General features: G+C 40.1%; 1 protein-coding gene across 8 annotated transcripts in view; it reads right to left on the bottom strand.

The window, feature by feature from the left end:
• Positions 1 to 23,299, bottom strand: part of Utrn (utrophin) — a 506,130-nt gene that overhangs the window by 160,990 nt on the left and 321,841 nt on the right. Inside the window, exon 1 of one of the 8 annotated variants that reach the window (XM_075948909.1) lies at positions 5,414 to 6,277. The exons of 6 other annotated variants lie outside the window; for them this stretch is intronic. In XM_075948909.1, the coding sequence (XP_075805024.1) occupies positions 5,414 to 5,464 (51 nt within the window). In that variant the 5' untranslated portion in view covers positions 5,465 to 6,277. Of the gene's footprint in view, positions 1 to 5,413; positions 6,278 to 23,299 lie in introns of those variants that run through there. One more of the 8 variants, XM_075948913.1, reaches the window with a different exon arrangement.

Below are 23,299 nucleotides of genomic sequence, written 5' to 3'. Positions count from 1 at the left end.
CAAGGCTTCAAAGGCTAGGCAAGGTCTTCTGATTGCTTCTATGAAGAACACCCATTACCTAGGTCCAATAAACGGCATAAAGAAAAGTATGTGTTTCTTCTGTTTGGTACTTACTTTGATTTTGATATCTTATTAGCAGTTTTGCCCTTAACTAGACATTCCTTTAATAGAGATATAAACAAAGATATTATGGATGGATAGCTCACACCCGCACACACAAACACACACATATACACAGGGAAATTTATTTGTGTTGTTGCCTCTGTTTTGCTTTTGAGACAGGGTGTCACTATGTATTCTACACACGCGCGCGCACACACACACACACACACAAATTTGTTTGTGTTCTTGTTTCTGTTTTTGCTTTTGAGGCAGGGTGTCACTATGTATCCTAGGCTGGGCCTCCTACCCAACCTTCCAAACACTAAGTTTACAAACACAGGTCATCATGCCCAGGTACATTTTGTTTTCTATGTCTCATGAACAATAGCAGCCTGATGGTGAAGGTAAAAATGTTCCTTTAAATTAGCCCAGCAGAAGTGTGTAAATATTCTAACAGCACATGATACCACCAGCCGACCTCAGCAGCTAAACCACTGCTAGATTAGATGCATCCTCTTTGAGACCAGTTGATACAACTTTATTTTTGCATGGTTTATTTCTCTACCCCTACATGGCTCACACAATGTTTCCTCGGGGAGAAGTGTGGATCCCTGTCCTGAAGGTGGAGAAGTGAGATTAGCAATTACTTCCCTAGCCTGCCCCCAAGGTTGGGCTAAATAAGCGAGCCTTTTAAAAATCCCTGGATCTGAGAGACAGTGACGATGGAGTGAAAGAAATGCTGGAGGATTATCACCGGAGCCTCTGGTTTTAAAGACGAGATTCACAACTTGAAAAAAATATCCCGACATTTTTTTTTCAAATAAAAATAAACAAATCAAGTCAGAAGTTTGTTTTCACAGGTCGCAAGTTGTAATAAGTTATTCAATTACTTATTGGTTTCAATTACTCTATTAATTATGCTTCATACTACATTTTCTTCCAATGATTAGGTCTACAACTTTCAATCAAGCTATTGCATCATATTGGTCAACACTGGAATCTCATTTTGACAGTCAGGCTGACAGTACTGACAGTAACCTTTTCAAATTAAGAAGTCCATGTCAATAATGTTCTTCTCTGATTGTTTGTGATGTAAATGCACGTAAGATAATGGGGTAGAAAAACCTTTGTTCTAGTTTGCCTTTGTATTACATTGTCAAGACACCCACTAAAACCAACTTGGGGAGGAAAGGATTTCTTTCAGTTTACAACTCCCAGGTCACAATCTGTCGCTGAGAGAAGTCAGAGCCAGATCCTGGAGGTGGGAGCTGAAGCAGAAACCCCTGAGAAACACTGCTTACTGCCTTGTTCCTCCTGGCTTGCTTGTGAACCAAGCTTGGAAAATGCTCCCCCAATAGACTTATGTATTTCAAACCGACTGGAGCAGTTCTGAAATGCTGTGGAGACTTTAGGAGGTAGGGTCTATTTGGAGGATGCACGTTGCTAGGTGACAGGTTTGAGCATTGTAACTGACTCATCTATGAGCAAACCATCCTAGCTAGCTCCCACGAGCAGAAACACTCCGACTGCCATGCCTTCTCCAACATGATAGACTGCTACCTGTGAACTGAGGTTCTCTTACAGCTTTTAAAATATTAGCATCATGCTTAAGGAGGTAAAAGGCATAAAGATGCATTACATAGTGACATGTATCGTCACTATGAAGAGCACCTTCCTTTAAAATCTCACCAAAAGAAAGCTACTATCCAGACACAAGGTAAGGGACCCTCGAAGGAAACTATAATCAAGCATATTGTATCCTATACTTCAAAACTGTGATAGGGGATTTTCAATACCCAAACAGCAGCAAATGATAAATGTTTCAGATGATGGATGGCTTAAAGAGCCTAAGTTAATCATGACATAATATATAAATGTAGCAACATGTCATGCGCTGCCCCATAAAGATGTATGATTATCATCCATCAATTAAAAACAAAATCAAAATCCTTAGAATAACTATTATCATTAATCATCTAATTGCAGGGCTACAAAAATTAATAAAAGTGACAGCCATTTAAAACATCATTGAACTTAAACTGCCCATTACTCAGTCCTCTGTAGGATGAAAGGACAGAAACAAACACAGCCCACAATGCAAGTGGCTCCAGTAGGACAGCATGTCACTAAAGCCATGATGCTCCCTTTATGAAGTATATGCACAGAAAACACTGATGCGTGTCTATAACTTTGGCATTGCTGGGCAGTCACCCATGAGCACAGCTGTATGTGGTTTAAGGATACAGGCAGACACGCTTGTTGGCAGGTTCACCTTGTGAGGTCCTTCTCCTCTGGTAAGAGGTCCCTCCTCTTACCAGATTTTGCATATCCTGATAGTAAGTATAGTTTCCTGATCTTTGGTGAGCACCTCAATGTGCAACTTATACTTTCTGCCTCCTGGATCACTAGAGACTCATAACATTATGGTTCTAAGACACATGAGTCTCAAGTGTGTCATCTGTCCATGTGTTCCATGGTCTTGGAACACATCTTGGGAGCAGAAAATCCATCATTGACCTGATTCAATTATGGATGAAAACAACAAAACCACTGGACTTCTCTAGAAATAATGTGACTTTCTGTTCATTTCCACAGTCTGCTGCCTTAAATGGCAGGTAGAAGGTTTGTTTTAATCTCATTCAGGAATCTTAACTCACAAGTTTATCTCTCATTTATTAGCCAGCACTGACCTCAGTTGCTGAACATATCAAGATCTGCGTCCACTATCCCAATATTGGTTCTTAGTTTCCTTAAAGTCAGAAATAGCTTCAAAACACAGAGCAAAATCAGCATTTGGTTGTGATACCTACCACCTGATCGAACGGTTAGAAAGGGTGGCGTCACTAAGGAAAGTGTTCATCTAGAAACAGATCGCTAATACTGATGAAGAGAGAACTAAGGGGACTGAAAGTAAAGAGAGCCCCCAATGCACACGGTAGGTGAGCTGTATTCCATGGAATAAAGATAGTCCACAACACATATGGCAGGTTAGCTTCTATATTCCATGGAAAAAAGAGAGTCCCCAATGCACACCGTAGGTGAGCTTCTGTATTCCATGGAATAGAGAGAGTCCCCCAATGCACACCGTAGGTGAGCTTCTGTATTCCATGGAATAGAGAGAGTCCCCCAATGCACACCGTAGGTGAGCTTCTGTATTCCATGGAATAGAGAGAGTCCCCCAATGCACACAGTAGGTGAGCTTCTGTATTCTGTGGAATAAAGAGAAGCCACCAATGCAACACATAGGATAAAGGGAGTTGAGTCCACCACTGTACATGACAGCATCAGCACCAGGGCCTTTCCAATTGCAATAGTTCAGACTTTTCCATACAAATGCAGTGCTGCTTTCTGAGTTGGAGAGAGGGAGGAAGCTGAATTTGAGAGGTGTGAAGCGGTGAAACCTTTCCAGAATTCAGTTTTCCTGGCAATGACTTAATGGAACATAAGCTCAATATATGAAACAGCTTTGTGAAAACATACAAAGGATTTTTTTAAAAGGCGTGAGCTGGAAAAATGCACATTCGTGGATGATGACTTCCTACTGGTGAAACACACAAAGGTGTTACTTTCACTGGGTTACTTTCACAGATACAAATGTCATACTCGACGGAAGCAGGACTGTTTCTTTGAAAACTACCTCTCGAGAAAAACTTCAAATCAAGCCTTTAACAGACACACGCCTCCTTTTACTGTCGGGCCAACTACTAAAGTAAAAATAGGACTAAGATACATTCAGATACTAAAGTTTTGGGGTTGAGAGAGAAAGGCTACCAACACCAGAATGTCTCACTCTACCCATTAAGTGGCCCAGAGGCTTAAGAAAGTAGGTTGCTCACCTCAGCTATCTGATCTAAGCTTAAAGAATAACAGCAGCAATTACAGCTCAAAAGTTCAGCTATTATGGCATAATTACTGCAGGGGGGGTGGCAAGCATGGATTATTCATGTCACATGGATGAAAGAGACAAATCTACAGAAAACGAGCTAACAGACCTCTTTATGGTCATAAAACTTGTCACCTGCTGTTTCCAGCTGCCATAAGGATGAGATTCTTTGCTTTCCAGGCAAATGGTGAGCGAGCCCACTGCGAACCAGCCCTTGCTCTCCAGAGTTCAGATGTTTAACAACTATGAAAACAGTAGGTCAAAGTTGGCCCCGTCTTACAATGGAAAGACCCACTACTAGAGTTGGGGTGCAAGGAGAGTCAGGGAGCACCCTCCAAGAAGGGCTAACTTCTTTTCTCTGTCCATCCTTCTGATGTTCTTCCCCCCATTGTTGGGAGGCCAGGGTGGCTGTAATTGTCCAGGAAAATATCCAGCACCAACTTAAGTGGTATTGCTTTTGTATCTTTCTTTTCTGTCTGTTGTAATTGCCAAGACAAAGCTTACTAATGCTTTGAATGATTCAATATAGTCTTGTTTATATCTGTACTATCAGTGAACGGGGGAAACCCAGAGCACATATTTAACAGCTGACAAACAGTTCATCTGTGCGGGTAGAGATAAACTGCTTGGCCTTTTTCTTCCCTTTCTCTCCCCACTTCTTTAAGGAGCAGAGACTGGAGCAAGCCTAGCACTCAGGAAGCCGCTAACTGGCATGGGAAGCTCTCTGCATTGTTGAATTCTAAAAGTGAGGAGGTAGCTTTTTTTGCAGGGTAAGCTCCACCCTGGGGTGTGCCAAAAAGCCTGGGCAGGGGGGAGGGGGGGGAGAAAGGATGCCAAATGAAAAACTTCTGACCCAAGCCTTAAAGCCTATCCACTTTAAAAACGAACAGTCTGAGAGAAAAGCCTGACAGCAGATTTGCCATCATTATCACGGACCAGATTCTGGGGCTCAGAATTGGTCCTCAGACAGGGCTGCAAGGGCAGGCTCAGCAGCAGCAGCCTAAGAGATAAACAGACCCCAGGGGCATGGAAAACAGGACACAGGCCTGATGAAGTCAGGCTTTGGCACCCAAACCCAGTGTTTGTTGCTGGCTTTGCCTATTGTTTTGTTTTCTCCCCCAAACAAATTGCAATTAAGTTATCAGCTGACTTGACTATAAGCCATCCCCTCTGATGTGGAATGTTAAGGCTGACAAGCCTCAGAATTCACCCTGGCCAAGGGAAAGAACTGTGTGCCTAAAAACCTAATCTCACAGAAGCTATTAAATTAAAAAAAAATTCTTTAGAAGTTAACACTAAACAATCAATCCAGGAGAAGGAGAAGGAGGAGGGGGGAGGAGGAGAAGAAGAAAAGAAGGAGGAAGAAGAAAGAGTAGAGCAGAAACAGGGAAGGAAAAAGTGCAGCGGTGAAGTTTGCTTTCTGCATACCTTTTCAAATTTTGTCAACAATTCCCGTAAGCCGAAGTTCAGACCAATCATCGTCCGGGAGCCCTTGGAGCCTACATCCTCCTGGCAAACTTCCTTCAGACAACAGCGTCCAACTTCTAAAACCCGTGTCTTTTCTAGCTATACTTTCAAATCCTTTGTAAAATCCTTTACAGTCCTTGCCCTTGAGCGGTGGCCCATGAGCATCAGCTGCTTGCACTGGGACATTTTAGCTACCCCACCTTGGGTCCGCTTTTTTTCACGGACTTCGGAGCTCGGAAGGCAGAGACCTGCTTCTGTGTTTTCTTGTAGCTGTGTTCCAGGAGGCTGGCATGGTCTCCTCTCTGCCCCGAGACACCCAGGGTCTCTTTCTCCTCACCTCACTAATGACCTGCAGGCCACCACTGTTCCCTCCTGAGCCCAGACTTAGAGTTTGGTCTCAATTACACACAGCAGAAAGGAAGGAGGGAAAAAAGCTACAGCCTGGAAACTTGCAAGAGAGAAGGGAGGGAAGAAAAGCCAAGCATTACCAACTTCCTCCATTCAGACTGGTTTCAAAAAAAAAAGAAAAAAGAAAAAAAAATCTGGGTAAAGAGCCAGCTTCAAACAGCACGACTTATGTAGAGTTCCAGTAAGCAGGAGTGTGCTCTTAGCTGAAGAAACCCCGAAGAACCCGAGACAGGAGACCACTGGTTCCCACTCTCCCAGAGAGCAGCCGCCGGCGGAGTTGCTATGGTGACCACCAAGCTAATTTCTCTCCACTTCCCCACTTCAGCTCAGCCTAAGGGATGTGCTGTCAGTGCCCCGGAGCTAAAGTTTTAAAAGTTGCTTTGCTTGTGTCCGGAGGAAAGGTCTTGAGACAAATCCCATGATGCCCTCCGCAGGGCAGGGTGTGCAGCTGCCGAGAGGAGCCTGGAGCAGCTCCAGGGACTCCCAGACCCGCTCTGCCAGAGCTGTGGCAATCACTCTCTCTTCAGCCCTTGTTTATTATTGTAATCGGCATCCTCCCTTTTCACCACCCCCCTTACCCAGCTTCAGTGGAGCTTACTCCCACTTCCGGGAGGCCTCCCTGCCCCAAACTTTAGTACAGTATCCTTTACATTGTCCTAGTTCTGAATAGACCCCAGGATCCATATTCCCCTTGGGAGCCCACCCATGAAAAGAAAAGGGAGTGGGTGTGCCACACAATACAAGCCACAAAAGAAAACAGGCTCGATTAATTCCATTATTTGTGCAAAGAAAATAAAAGGGGCTGTAAAGGCAAAATGACGAGGAAAAGACTTTTAAAAGTTCTTTGATCTTATTATGAAGTCACTCAGATGGTTTTCACGGGGAGAATTTGATACTGACACAGAACGGGAGAAAATATTCTGGTTTTAACAACCAATGGCACTGAACTTCCTTCCCACCTTGGTGGTACTCAGAAAAGCATGACGCTTCAGGCGCGGCGATTTTAGAGGGAAACCTTCAGATCAAAGAACACCTTCTTTGCACTGGTCACAATCACCCCACAGTTTTGCTGTTCTGGCTGCACATAGCCATTTAGCATTGCAATAAAAGCTAAGGGCGGCAGGAATGAGCAAAGGAGACATCTTTCTCTAGCTGTGTAGAGGATTTTTATCATAAAACCAGTATTTTAGTGATGACACATCACAAACAGAATGACGTTAAGATAACTAAGTTTACTTTTGACACCTAGTCACCTGCAAAGGTGGGTTGATCAGCTAAAATCAGAGTTTCCTTTCCCCAAATGACTACTTCACTTTCCTGAGAGATCAGAGTGGTTAGCACCCATTTAAACCCATGGGAAAAGAGGTTCCCTTCAAATTAGCGAGGAGCAGGGATCCCTCACTGTAACAGGTTTCTGATTTACAAGCTGTTTTGCTTTCCACCTTATTTTCACACCGGTATTTCAATAGCATGTGTTTTACATATGTCCATTTATACAAAACATAACAAGCTTTTAAAATATTTTCATTATTTATTCATAAAAATATACTCGTCCCCTGTGGCAAAATGGTCTTATGTGCTTTCCAATGCTCTGGATTCTGATGGATAGATACTTCTGATGTCAGAAACTCTCGACTTACTCTCCTCGTGATTCAGAAAATCTCAAGTAAAAACCATTCTGTAATGTGGCTCAAAACAGAAAGGACAAAAGGGAGGCCCCAGCATTCAGAATCCTAGGAGACTCCTTCTCTCAGGAACTGGTTGAGCCATGGAACCCGGTCTGCCTGGGCTCAGGCCACATGCTGAGACCTTTGAACAGCAGCAAATAAACTTTTTACATAAATTCAAGACAAAAGAAACCACCAACATTGTCATAGCCCCACAGAAAAATAAATAAATAAAGGAGCTGGAGGAAAAGAGCAATCTCTCCCCAGCTGGGCAAACGTCCAGCTACCACCCAGAGTGCTGCAGGGCTGGGAGCTACATGTGCAAACACGCCGCTCCCCGTGCGCATATCAGAAAAGGCAACCACAGAGACTGTGGAGCGACAGACCATCGGACAGCAGAAGCAAACCAAGTAGCACAGTGCTATAAGAAGTGGTCCAGATAGCTGTATTCCTCTGCAAGAATAAACGTCATGATATATTAACAGCATCCTTTTCACGGAAGATCTCCCCCAAAGAAGAAACTTCAATGAGTGGGATAAGTGCATGTGTTCTGCACAGGCTGAGGATAAAGAGGGCTGGCTCGCCAGGGCTCTGGTAGAACATCCCAAAGCGGCTGCTTCTGAACAATGCCCATTCTCAGAGATGCCATCCTCTGCCAGTAAAGAAGAGAGGGTATGAGACAGAAATCTCTTCACTGTGGTCAAAAACTACTAAAGATGGGGGGAAACCTAGTTGTGATGGCAAAGTGAACGAAGGTGGAGATCGCTTTGTTCAACACAGAGCACTCAAAAGAAGGGGGATCACTTACACAGCATCTTCAAATTCCTGTTCTGATTAGCTTTATTTTATTTTTAATCATATATATTTAATTATATAATATATATTTTTTTATGTGTGTGTGTGAGTATGTGCATGAGAATGAGAGTGTGGGTACCCACAAAGGTTAGAAGAAAACCTTGGGGCTTCTAGGGCTAGAATTACAAAAGCTTGTGAACCACCTGGCCTGGATGCTAAGAACTGAACTCCAGTACCTTGGAAGGGCAGAAAGAACTCTTGATGGCCAGGCAATCTGCCTAGTCCCAATCTCTGAATTATTTCTTTCAATTACACAATCAATCACACTAAACCTAAAGTGTTATGTTTATTTGTTTATTTATTTTGGAACTAGACAACCAAATCTAGGCTCATCCTTACGTGAAGTAAGTGCTCGACCATTCAGCTACCTCTCCAGCCTATAATTTCACAGTTTGATAATCAAACATTAAAAGGAAGATTTGCAAAATCCTACATATTGGTAATGATATTTTCTCAGGTTAAATTCAGTTCATGAAATGCCATCTTGGTGATACATACCCCTTTTTTATACCACACTTTTCTTTGACACATTATCATCTGTAAATCTTATAAATCTTATAGACGCCTCCAGTGAAATTAAAAAGTCACCAGAGAGACAACAAATTGGAGGGTGGCATTTGAAGCAGTTGACATTTTCTCAGTTTAAACTAGTGTGCAAATAAGCTGCTCACCAATCCTCTAGAGTGGGAATACACTCAACACTCCCGGCCCCTGTCACAGACCAACCTGAAGAACCCAGGGGTTTTTGCTAAATGAGTCATGCTTCAAACGTAAGCACACAGTTGCATGAGAAAGTAAAGAAAGGCTTCAGAGCCATGAAGAAATACAGGAAAATCCAACCAATAAAATCCAAATCCAAATTACTTAATTAAAACCACATTCCAGTGTCAAGAAGAAGAAATCTGCATGGCTTTGGCATGGACTTCCTTCCAAAGGCTAGGCTAACTAAGAAACAGTCCACATTTTAAAACCGTGTTGCATATAATTTGCTAAAAGATAACTTATTTGTAATTTTATGAAAGCAGCAAGAGATTATCTAGTGTTAACCTTAAAGAGAGGCTTTTCCAGGAACAAAAAATGGCTCTTCAAGCATTCATGTGCTCTAAAGACCAAGTTGGCATTTGTAAAACTGTAACGATAAAGTATATTTTCTGCATAAAACCTAACAGATTTCTCATGATAGTGGCCAACACAAAGAACACAAAGAAAAGAAAGACATCTTAGGAGCCTGTAAAGCAAAGCATATGGAGGTCAATAGGTGACCACAGATAAATTGGTACATGGTGGCTGTTTCGCTTGTTACCAAAATGAACAGCTTCAGGCATGGGCCAGCAGACTTTGCCTGCTGTAAGCCCATTCGGACTCAAGGAAAGACTACTTCTTTCTTAGGAAGCAAATAACCTCATTTCTCCTCTTCGTAACCGTGCTGAGTTGGAGGTAGGAACTCTAAAATAAAATAACATAGCTCCAAGCCCCTCATCATGACGGGAGTTTTCTACTCATTGTCTCTCACCACTGTGGCTCCATTAGGAGAGGCTACCCCATCCATTACGGTGTTTCAGTTCGCATGGGCCAGCAGTGCAGCCTGTCAGCTGCAAGCTATTTAAGGTAATATACAGCTCCAAAGGGCAGAAAGTTCAACCAAGAGATGGAGGCCTGAGCCCCCTCTTGAAAGGGGTGAAGTCTCCTTTCATCCCAGGAAGCCTGGGCAATATGTCTGTATACAAGGCCCGAATTTATAATGTCCATCTTTAATAAGGGCCGTATCTATATTGATAATGATATGGGTGGTTGTTGGGAAATAAAAAATAACATTCATAACAGAAATAAATTCAATCCTCTCTACAGTTCCACGGTACACAGCCAGAAGACTTTAACAGGGATGCTAAAAGGCACAAAGAGCCTTTATCTTCCTCGGGGGAGTGGGTGGGTGCGGAAGGGGCTCAGGGGCAAGCTCACCAGACGATCCATTTCTGGATTAGCCTGCCAGGTGAATGGGTCAGTTTTCCACAACCCTCCAAACATTTAAGGATTCAGAGAGCACTTTATTAGGTGACTCAAAATAATGCCAAGATAAGTTAATGTCCCCACACTACATCCTCCTGAAAATGAGGCAACAGCAGGCAAGAGCGAAGGATCTCAGGTGGTCGAGGGTCAGCATCCCAGATGTCTACTGACATTGCAGGGAGAGATGCAGCCATGCTCCAGGGAGCGTCAGGCAGAAGATACTAGAAGGCTTTCTATATGGTTTAATAAAGCTTTGCCAACGGGGCAGGACAGTTCGGATTTAGGAAATAAAAGTCAAATTTAAAAGTAAAAACTTAACTAGTAGTGAGGAAAAGGTCAGAATTACATGGAGAATTTTCTCTCACAGACAAAAAACAGGGGCTTGCCGCAGAAGGACATCACCCCTGCACTGTGAATGAGAACTTAGGGAACGGAAGATGCTGTGGACACACGCAAAGGTCAAACTAACCCCCAGGACATGAGCTCAACTTCTGCTTCTAATATGAAGCTGTGGCATCTTCAGGACTCTTCTGGCTCACGGAATCATGGCTGAGCTCTCGCTTCAATTGTCAGCCATGTTCCTGCCAGATTCCTGCTTAATAACTTACTCAGAACTCGGAAAAGTCGCGCCCAAATCGAGTAGAACTTCTTAACCATGATTACTCTTAACCCATATCTGGTCCACAGATTTCCCCGTACGAACCATAAATGTGACTCCCCAAAAGACAGAGACCATCATTTTTGTTTTAGTTTCTCTCTCCCTTCCCTTCCCACCCTCTGACTGACATGATGCTAGGTCCTTACCACACTTCCTTCAGCAGGTGCTCTGGGCATTGAGCACATTGGGTCTTTATTTCTTCCCCCTGTGTTCACTGAACAGAGGCAGTGAACCTAGACCTGAGTGAGGCAGCATATAAGAAAATCATGGTCTGATTAGAGAATGAAGAATTTCTACTCCTCATAGAACTAGGCTAGACCTTTCTAGAATCTGCCCAGTCTGGGGACAGAGGATAATTTTAAATACTTATAACCTTTGACACAGAACTTCTATCCACAGGAGCTCAAAAGCATGGGCTTGAGAATGCTCAACAAGGCCTATTCGACACCCTAGAACCTAAAAACAACCTAAACATGAAATCATGTTTAATCTAAGCAAGAAATCATGGCAGATTCACATAGTAAGATGCGGCGTAGCTACAGAAAAGTAGATGATGCTAGCAAATAAATAAATAAATACATAGATGTAATACATATATAGAAATAAACCATATGAATATCCCCAAAGGCAGGAAGAATGGTGAAGTTTTGTATAGGAATAATCTATGCCAATTCTGGAAACGTCTATAAGACAGCAACAATGGATACCACTCAGACACAGACGTAGGGGCGAATATTGATAGATGAGATCTATTTAAATCTTTTCTACTTAAATTGATTTTTTTCCATAGCATGTTTTACTCTTTTTACACAAAATGAAGTCCACTAGAAAATTCCTAAGTAAAGTGTATTCATCTTTTCAGGTAGACACCTACCCGACAAATGGTGGCATCATTATATCTGAGAGCTAACGACACTGCACACAATCCCCTGAAAGTCTCAGAAGTTTTGAAGTGCCAGATGGCCTACCATTGTAACAAATAAGCCCTCAATAAAAACGGGCCCCAGCAGAACAGGGTTTGCAAATGGCAAACTTTTCTAAAGGACAGGAGGACAAAGCCCTTTTGTTCCGAAAAGTTACTCTGTAACTAGCAACTCCTGCTTATTTAAATAATAACTGTGTCTAAATAGGCACTATATCATTCTACTGCTCTCTTTTCAAAGGCGGCAATACCCCGACTGTCATCTAATATGTGATACTGTATGCTACACGCTCTGTGTGTGTATGCGGGGGAGGAGGTTATGCCCCACTGAGGCATCCCTTCATCTCTGCAGCAGGGCTCACTAGTCCCACCTAGAATGCAAGAGCCAAGGTCTGCCAGTCCCACCAACGACGGGTTACCTGAAAACAACAGTGTCATTTATGATCAAAGTCATTTTAGTACAAAAAGACAATATCATCACCCTCGCTCGTCATGTCAGGACCTTTGATGTGCTATGAAGATTACAGTAAAAAAAAAAAAAACAGAAGTACTGAGAGAAATGTGCCATGACATGGTGAGCAGCCGTCTGGTGTTGTATGGGGGTGGGGTATAGCTAGGGAGTATCATTTCTGCCTCTGCATGAGAAGAAGCTGTGGGAGCGGAGAGCTGAGAGTATAATTTACGTCAAGAATCTAATTGGGATGATGTTTTAACTTTTTCATTAGAATATAGAATGGTCATAAAGTAAAAACCCTTTAAAAGCAGCACAATGAAGCTAGCATTTTTATCTACTTTCAATTAAAAATCATAATTATGGAAGGTCGTGTGATACTGCCGCGGGGCAAACCCTTTTTAGATTAGCACTTCCTGGTGATACCTTTATAAGTAAAAGAAGATTCACATAGTGAAATTGTTACGTCATTGTCTAATTTATACTGCAACTTTTACCAAAGTTAGCGCACCCATATTGATCACTAGAGCTATCTGAATGACCTCTTAAGATACAAAAACCATTCACCGATACAGTCTATCAGTCACTAGATTCAATATACATTATTAAGGATGCTACAAAAACTACATAATACTGCAAAGCATGAAAGAAATTTAGAAAATTTAAATGCAACCGAAATGTTGCATTTAAATAATGTGAGAAATATTAATCTATTTGACAGTAGTTATATCATCCTCTCCAAGCTTATTCTCTCCCCAGAGCCACTGGCTGTTCCTCTCTGTGGTGTCTACAACCTTGATTGCCTTACAGTGAACAAGGCATACTCTTTAGCCAGCTTAGGATGGTGAGAACATCAGTGCTTAGGACAGTGGTTCTCAACCTTCCTTTTTAAATTAACTATTTATTTCATTCAGATCCTTATGTTGTGGTGACCCCCATGCATAAAATTATCTTTGTTGCTACTTCATAACTGTAATTTTTTAGGTATGAATCATAATGTAAAAATCTGTGTTTTTTTATGATCTTAGGCAACTCATTTGACACCCGCTCCCCCAATCGGGTCGCAACCCATAGATTGAGAAAAAGTAGCTTAGAGGGTACCTTTTATATTACAAATCATGGGTCACTTCCTTCTATTTGGTCTGTAGGAAAAGTGATCAGAAAACTCACTAATCATGAGACACTAAAACTGAAGTTATATCTGAACGAGATTATTCATTTGTATTATTTCATCCCTAAGATGCTGTATCTCTCATGAGATCAATAAGAAAGTACAATATGCAGTCATTTCGTATCAGACACTAATCAGGTTGTATAAGCCTTTGTCTAAGTCTCGATTTTTCTGTGTAGAATGTCCCTGTGACACTTGAATAAACATTTTTTATCAATAAAGCCCTTCACTGGGACTATGTAACTTCTCATTAGTGGCAACAGAAATTCATTAAAAGCTGAATAGAGTTAGTTACAGGATAACCAAGATGTTCCTGTAATGCCAGGCAACACCAGGAGTGGCTACACTGAACATTCGAGGGAGAAGGATTCTCTTACGTTTTCATAATTTTCGAGATATTAATAGAAACTCTTATTTTAAGAAGCCAAGTATGTGATACTTTTAATAGCTTTACATTTTTAACCACAGTGTTTACAAGTTGGTAGGACTATTATTAGCAACACAATTTTAAAAATAAAACACAGATTGCATAAAAGTTTATTACAGATCACAAATTATTAAAAAGCAATATTAAGTAATAAAATATTTATCACAGCAGTGAAGCCACCCCTAAAATAGCAACACTCTTCACTGATGTGTCCCCTAGAGATACTAATAGTCTCTCACATATAGCAGACAAGCAAGAAACTGATTGAATTACCAAATCAATGTCACGCATGCTATCTCTACTCTATATTATCTAAAAATAAACCCTAAAACAGCAAGACAACTTGAAAAGGTCAAACAGCACACCTACATTCAAACAAGTGTCAACAAAACTTCAAATTTTAAAGATTTGATTACATATATATATATATATATATATATATATATATATATATATATATATATGTATCATCTCTGTGTATGGCTTTGTGTACATGACGCAAGTGCCCTGGGGGTCCGGAGTACTGAGTCCTTAGGGAGCCAGAGTTACAGGCAGTTTTGAGGCACCTGCCATGGGTACTGGGAAGTGAACATGGGCCCTCCGTATACAACAGTACATCTGCTCTGAGTCATCTCTGTATATGTCAGTCCATTAACCTGAGTCATCTCTTCAGCCCCCTGCTTCCATTCTCTCTCAGCTCCTGACAGAAGCCCATCATGGCATCCTTCCTGTCCCAGTCTCTGGGCTCAAATCCCTTTCTGCAGCTGACCAGCATGACAAACTAAACTGAATTCTCCTTAAAAAGCTACTTCACACACACACACAAAGAAAAGGTACTTATTTCCCAACGTTCTCTAGTTCCTTGGCTACTAAGTAGCATATGAGTGGTGGATTTCAGAATGTAAATTAGCATGGCATCAGTCCTTGGGAAGCAGAATAGTGATGTATAACAAAAGGATGAGGTAAAAAAAAGAAAGGAGGCAGGCAGACAAGGAAGAGAGGAAGGAGGGAGTGGTTGCTTTTTGCTTACAGCATTGAAATTAAGCCACAGTTTACATTATTATACCAGATACCCTGCTTCCCAATTCTCCTAGACCAACCTAAAACTACTGAAACTGGACACGGTGTTGTCTAACAGGACTTGCTGTGCTAGGGAACATTCTATGCTACTGACATTCCGACAGCAGGTACTAGAGCCACTAATCCCTGCCTAATGTAAATCTAAATGTTACATAGATACATGTGGCTAGTTAATTCTGAAATTAGAAAAGTGTAGCTTGGGCTGAGGACATAGTTTAATAAAAGAGCCCTTCTCCAACATGTACAAGGAATTCCTAGCACTGTGAAAAGAAAGAACAAAGGAAACAGAATTAGCACCTGGGGTTTGGGACTCCAGAGAACCAGATAATGTTTCCTCACACCACTCTCAATAATACAGTCTTCATAACTTTCCCTAATATGTACTTTTTCTCCACAGGTGGAATTCTCACCTCTTAAATTGCATATTCCCAATGTTCTCCATCTACTCAAAGTTTATCTAACCTGAGAGGTCCAAGGCAATTCCCACTCTCTGCACACAGCTTTGCCCCCTAAATTCCCTCTGCAGTTGCGCACTGAGTCCATCCTCCCCACTGTGCTCTTGTCCCTTATTACGTTACATGGAGCCTGGTTCGCTTGCCAGGTTGTTTTATCTGATTGCTCTAACCTCCTCTCTAACCCCAAGTTAAAGTAAGTTCCTTGAGAAAAGAAAGTTATATCAATCTGTCCCTTAAGGAAATTGTAGAATCAAAACAGACAACCAAGTAACACCTTTTTTTCCCAAGAGAAAAGCAATATTAATTTTTAATTAGAATATTAAAATTGTATACCCGAGTGATTCTATAATTGAAGAGAAAATCGTGGTTTTGGTTGACTCAAACATTTATGAGATTACAAAACTGATCAACTAATTCAGCTTTCAAATAAAAATTTCTTGGGGTTGACTTGGCATTTAAGAGGGATCGCAAGTTATTCTGAGGTTTTTACTAATCTTGTTCACAAATGTCACCCAGGAAAAAAGAGATTCCCATCCTGTTATAAACCATTCAAGCTTGACTTTATGTCAGAGAAACCTAATTGGACTATAAGTTTTTTTAAGTCATACTTTAAATTTCAAAAGAAATGTTGCCCCTCATGAATCTAGGCAGAAGATTTGTCACTTGACTGACAGTTGAGTAAATACTGGAAAGTTAATTTTTAACATAAAGGGACAAAGAGCTTATCTCAAAATATTATATGTTTTCCTTGGGGTCTCTCCATCCTGTTCCTGGTCAATTTCTTAATCAAATGAGAACTGATTCTAATTGAAAAATAATGAGTGAGTTGGTATGTTTTCACTATGACGGGGTTGATGTGTTTTCACTATGACAAGAACAGAGGGTTCAGGATGTAGGGTTGGAGTGGAGGACATATCATACTGAAGGGAACAAGGGCAGCAAAGATGGGCTGATACCAACATAGTAAATCTCAAGCAATACCCAGAACATGAACTTGGAGAAGATAAAATCTGTCTCTGTTCTAATCATTTATATGCAAAGGGAATATTCAATAATAACATGCCAAGCTGTGTAGAGCTGTGTTGAGATATAGAAAAATCAGCAGATCAAAGTTCTCACTGTCACAAACAATAGAGTCTGTGGAAATTAAAATGCTGTAATATATGCCATCTCTTTAGTCAACTACTATATAGCACAGGTATGGCTTAGTAGGAGCTTACATTATGAGCTACAAAAGTAAATGAAAAACTATTTATTCTATGATTTCATACAAAACAAAGAGATTCACAAGTCATGGTAATGACCATCATAAGCTCCAACAGCTTTAAGAATTCAGTTAAATATTTTGATGGCCATAAAACCTACTTAAGGTGGGCATGGTGGTCCAGACACTGCAGTGGACCTAAGCCATGTAAGAAAGGAAGCTGAGAAAGCCAGAGGAAGAAAGCCAGCAAGCAGTCTTCTTCCCTTAGTCCCTGCTTCAGTTCCTATTCCTGCTTTGAAGTCCCTTCCCACCTCAACTTTCTTAGAAGATGACCTGTGTCATGGAAGCGGAAACTGCAATGGCCCATTCCCATCCCACCTCACCGCCTTAAGTGTCTTTTGGTCAGTGTTTTCTCACAACAGAGATGCCAAACTAGATGAGCCACTGTGCCCATTTCTCTAATACTGGCACAAAAGAGCAATTCCCAAACCTGCATCATTTACCCATCACTGGGACACACTTGTAAATGTTCACCATTTACATATAAATATTAGGAACAGGTGTGGGTTTGTTTTTAAAAGTCTTTAGCATGTTGACAATTTTTTTTTTTAATGGTGACTTTCTGCACACTGAGGGAATTGACTGTCTATTTAAAAGCAATCTTCAGGGGAATGCTTTGTCATGCAGAAGATCTTCTGTCAAATTAAAAGTCACCCCCTGGTATATTTGTTTTCCCAGTTTGAATCTGTATGCATGAGAGGTCTTCTTTATTTAGGAAAGTACAGTGCTTCTGGATTCTTATTATGACAGAAGATAAAGGAGCATTGTGATGGTTAAGAGGAATGAAGCCTCAAGGGAAAGCAGGAAGCTTGTATTTGGTTAGTATGGTGTGTTTTGGAGCAGATTGCAACAAATGGGGGGGCATCTTTTTAAAAACTATAAAAATGTGAAAATAGCAATGATTCTAAGTTGCTTCTCGGTTCAAATAGCTGATAGCCACAGAGGCACGCAGTAACATCTTTGTGAACTGAGACATGTAAAGAAAGGAAATTAATCTATCAGAGATTTGAAATGATTTAAACTGAGCTTTCCTGGCCCTATGCACAAGAAACACAGGTATATCACACTCTAAGGGAATATATCACATATATCACATGATCAGTGAAGGCTGAAAAGGTGGGGAGAATAGAGGCTCCAATCACTCCTCAAGGGGAATGAAGTCCTGCAGCATTATTTCTTTCACTGTGTAAAGGAGATGTACGACCGAAAAAAGTTAGGCCTAACATGAACTAGCATAGTAGACGTAACGCATGGTTACCATGTATTGATGAAGCCATGTAGCCCAGCCAGAGACAGACACCAATGTGAATCTTGCCGGTAAGCCACTGTCACGTGACAATACACAGATTAATAGAGATGGGTTAAATTAATATGTAAGAGCTAGCCAATAAGATGCTAGAGCTAATAGGCCATTCAGTGATTTAATACTGTGATTATTTTGGGAGGCTGAGCAGCTGATAGCTTTTACTACATTAAAGTTAAAACCTTCCTTTTCACTTAAACAGAAAAGGGAAGGTGATGTGGGATTCCCCTCTGTATGCTGTGAATACCACTGGCTAATAGAGAAACTGCCTTGGCCTGTTGATAGGGCAAAATAGGGCCTGTTAGATTGGCAGAGGAAACTAAACTGAATGCTGGGAGAAAGAAGGTGGAGCCAAAGAGAAGCTATGTAGCCCCCGCCAGAGACAGAAGCCAGTCATACTCTTTCTGGTAAGCCACTGCCATATGGTGATACACAGATTAAGATGCTATAGCTAATAGGCCAAGCAGTGATTTAATTGATTCTGTATGGTTATTTTGGGGGACTAAGCAGCTGGGAACCAACAAGCGGCCTCCTTACAACAATATATCTAATAAGGAAAAACAAAACCAGTCTAGTGACCTATATTAGAGATAAATAAGGTGTTTGCACATTTAGAAAATGACAAAAATGTGTCCCAGGAGTGTGTGCTCACTAACATTCTCGATGCAGATGTGTTGATTCAATGTGATGGGTCATTGAATGCATTTTGACACAAATTTCTTTAAAGAGCTGTTTGTTGTCTCTTTACTCTCATTCCTAACTGCCAACTCTACCCTATGTTTCCATTGTCTGCCACAGCCAGGAGCAAGCCTAATTCCCATGGCCAACAGCCAACTCTAGGTTCCCACTGTCTGCCACAGCCAACATCACTTTTTTCTTTTTTGCTTGTTTCTTTTAAGAGGGTGTTGCGGGATTGGAGCACATCATCTCTTTAATAGCTAAATTACCAACCCTTATAAACACCATTTGACTCTGTGGATCACATTCCCATTATTAATCTAAATGTTTATATTTTCTCTATTCTTTTGGAAGAAAGCCCAAGAAAAATAAAGAAATGGGGGCCTGAGAGAAGGTTCAGTGGGCAACAGTACGTCACACGTCTGACTTCAATCTCTGGAACACATGTATGGGTAGAAAGAAAGATTCTACTTGACAATCTGTCCTCTAACTTTTACATGCATACTGGGGTACATAATATTCACCCTCCTGTGCCCACAAAACAATGATGATGATGACAATGAGTAATAACAACAATAAATAATAATTTTAAAAGCAAATAAAGAAGTGGACTTTGAAGCACATATAAAGACATGATCAAAATGAAGTAATTTCTAGCTAAATAATAGGCAAATACTCACTATAGTTTTTAAAGATATGATGATATTTTGGTCAATATATAAAAATATGAATTGCAGTTAGGACCGAACAAAACAATTTTACAACAGTTTCAAACACTAAAACGTCTTGGGAACAAGAATCTAGTTTAATCACTAGTATGGACATTTCCCAGAGTTTCAGAAAATTCAGTGTCTACTGCCTTTAAGTTAATTATTGCTATTTAATGAGGCAGAGATAACGTCAATTTCTCTGGTGAGCTAAGAATTATGAAATTATACAACTATTTAGAAGAAATAAAAAACTATGATTACACACTGCTAGGGTAATGATATGAATTGGGCCTCTAAGAATAAATAAGCAAAAATAAAAATAAATTATATCTCATTTTGTCATTGATCTCAGTTTCCTTGGGTTATAATTAGATGATTGGCAGTTTATAAAACTAAATAATGTCACATTTGCTTCTTAAGTCTTTTTCAGTGAAATCAGATCCTGCAGGTCAGACACTTTCCATCATATCAAAAATCTAATTCAGATTAGGAAAGTTTTGAACACAAGGGTGACAAGATTTCACATCTCTGATAACATGTGGCCATAACAACAGTCAACAGGACTAGTTGAAGAGTTTCCAATATGAATTAAATTATTCATTCCCAAAAGCCATGAAACAGTGAGGATCAGGATCTTTTACAAGCACTTGGTTTTCTTTAAATTATATAGGATGTAGCTTTTAGCATGTGCAGCCTGGTTTTAGCCAGTGCAGATACATGACTTTCTTCACATTTATGTCCCTGCTTTCTGACAAGGTGACAAAATATTGGTGGGATCCTTTTCTGGAACATAGAAAATAATCAATTAAACTGTAGATATACCCAGTTACAAATGAAATAGATTCAATCATATATCCAAAATATGATTTTTTAAGTTGTGTGAAAGAATGTAATATTACACAGGCTCAGACTCATTCAACAAGATTAATTACAAAGTTTTAATGATTTAATTATTTACAAGGAAAACGGAAAAAGACCCATTTTCACCAAGATGATCCGGTTCAACCTAGTCTCACTGGAGAAAGTTAGTCTTGATCATAGATATTTGTAGTGTCCTTAAAAATGTGTTCTTACTTCCCCCAAACTGCATTCCTTTCCTTGTCTTTCTGGTAAATGAAAATCTTATCTTTATTTTCAAGTCCCCCAACCAACTTCTTCCATTAATTCTAAATGGGTGATGTCACATTTCAATTACTAGATTCTTTATTTCTTCTAGAAACATGACCCTGTGATTACCCAGTATTTTGCTGCTGTTGCTTTTGATGTTTCTTTAGAAATAGATTCACTATGAACCAAGGTTGGTTCCAAATTTGCCACCCTCCTGCTATTTGAAATAGCAGGATTTCAAATGTGAGTCACCATACCTACCCCCACACTTCCTTTAGTGTGTGTGTGTATGTGCCCCCCCCAAACCTAGTATATATAAATAATAGGTTATAATACATGTGTATTATATATTATATAATTTTTTATATTTCCATGTATCAACCAATTTTCCGGGATGATATGCTATTATTTTTTCCCTGAAACATGGGAATCAGGTGGAATAGAAGAGAAAATGAAACAAGTTTTTGGGGTCTATAAGACTCCATAGAAAAATGTAAAGGCTGTCTTTGAAGACCCAAAAGAAGGGATTGCATAATTCAATTAGGTTTCAAGATAAAAAAAAATTCAATACTAAATAAACAATATTTAAGGCATTTACGTGGAAGTCATAGCCCAGTAAAGTGTAACATATTAAAACAAAAACTAATGTTTTCTACCTCAAAATAGTGACTGCAATTTATTTCAGAGTAAAATAGCTACCGATTAGCAGAGAAATTGTGGCAATTTTCTTTTTTTCCTGATTCGAAGGATATGAAAATGGGAAGTTGAGGAGTCGGGTTTTTGTTTGTTTTTTGAGAGAGTGGAGCAGTGCGCAGATCGGGATGCTCGGTAATCTCTCAGCCGACTCTGCTGTCACAGTAGACAGAGAGGAGCCACATGTGTGCAGTCCAAACTTCCTCAAAATATATCCACTGAGCCTGTGAGACTATCAGGAGAAGGGCAAAAGGTTGCATACACAGAAAAGATAATAATGGAGATCGTGTCAGATCAGCCTGATTGTTAAAAGACCATCGTTGGAAAGAAGATCTAAAAATTAACTAAGACTCAAGGCAAAACCTCTGTGGATCCACAAGACATGTTAAATTCACACCTGTAAGATTCCCTCGGCCACAGTGCAGGGTGTTTGTAAAAGTAATATCACTTTGAAACGAAACTGTCCAGAATAAGAAGGAACAAGCCTCGCAGGACAATACACACGCAATATCATAATCTGGGAGGGCGGTAGATGATACTGGAGGAACTAGGATTTGGGCCTCCCTCGGTAAGGTGCAGGGTATCAACCCCCTTGGTATGAAAACCTTGATCTCCAACTGAGTTCCACACCCAGCCCTTCCATAGTTCTTTAACTAAGTCAAATTAAATAACCTCCACAGAGACAGCAACAGAAATCATTACCCCACCCCACCCTTTGCTTTGTTTTAGAAGGGGACAGTCTACCTATAATCTCCTTTTCGAGCTCATTAACTTGAAATAAGTCCCAGACAGAGGCAAACAGGTTTCACAAATCATAGTAGATTAAATCAGAGTTAAATATAGCTGCTAATTTGATATTCATGTAAACACCTGCATTGCCTGAGTCAAGACTCCTCAGCAACGAGACTTCTGCAAGCCTAAAAGCGTAACATCAGCCAATCATTAATTTCCTTATTCATGGAGATATTATGCAGATCAGTGTTTTTTTTCTTAATAACTGACTCTATTGAATTACTGAAAATGTATGACAAGCCTGGCTCTAAAAGTAGCTTGCCATCACTTAATATGTCAGCAAGAATCTATAATGACTTTAGAGGTAGGAAATAATTACAATAAGGCCTTGCTAGCACTAGTGAGAACAGGTGAGCATGCTGACCCTTAACTAACACATAGGGGCTGGTTTCTCTGTTTTTAATTCATTGAACTTCCCCAATCTCAACCCTAAAACTCTTATTTTACTTAAATAATTAGTATGAGAGAGTTGTTCTTTGGGTATCAATTTCTGTTTGTTTGTTTGTTTGTTTTTTTTAATGAAAAGCAGGAAAACAAAAATTGGTGATAGAAACTATTTCAGCTGCAATAACGGAGAATCACAAGAGTATTTTGGATTTTTTAAAACAACAAAGATCATAGTTGGGACCAAACTTTTCAAAATATTTTGATTTATTATATAAATATTAGGATCATGTTGGCAGACTTTCATACAAAACCCTAATAATAACAGTTGTTAAAATAAGTATTTATAGAGGAATTTTCATAAGACCAGCCTTTGAATGAAGAAATAAAACTGATTATATACCTCCTGCCTAGAATCTGTACATTATAAGATAGAATTTATGGGACACTAAAACCGAATATTTCTCGGTAATTATTTTGATATTCTTAGGAAAGAAATTCCGATATTCTATTTATGCTAACTGTTGGGAAGAAAGTTTAGATGTTTACAATAGGCTGTATATTCTTTTTTTAATTTATTTTATGTATATGGGCATATCCCTGCATGCATATCTATCTATGTACCGTATGTGTGCCTGGTACCCACAGAGGCCAGAAGATAGTATCCAGTTCCCTGAGACTGGAGTTATAAATGGTTATAGGCTACCCAGTGGTACTGGGAATTGAACCCAGGTCCTCTAGAATTGCAATCAGTGCTCTTAACCACTGAGCCATCTATCCGAGGCTGCAGATTTTTTAAAAATATTTATTTATTT

The sequence above is a fragment of the Microtus pennsylvanicus genome, chromosome 1 (genome assembly GCF_037038515.1).
Source record: "Microtus pennsylvanicus isolate mMicPen1 chromosome 1, mMicPen1.hap1, whole genome shotgun sequence".
NCBI classification, from domain to species: domain Eukaryota; kingdom Metazoa; phylum Chordata; class Mammalia; order Rodentia; family Cricetidae; genus Microtus; species Microtus pennsylvanicus.
The sequence above is the reverse complement of the archived record's forward strand: the minus strand, read 5'-3'. Positions and strand labels throughout refer to the sequence as shown.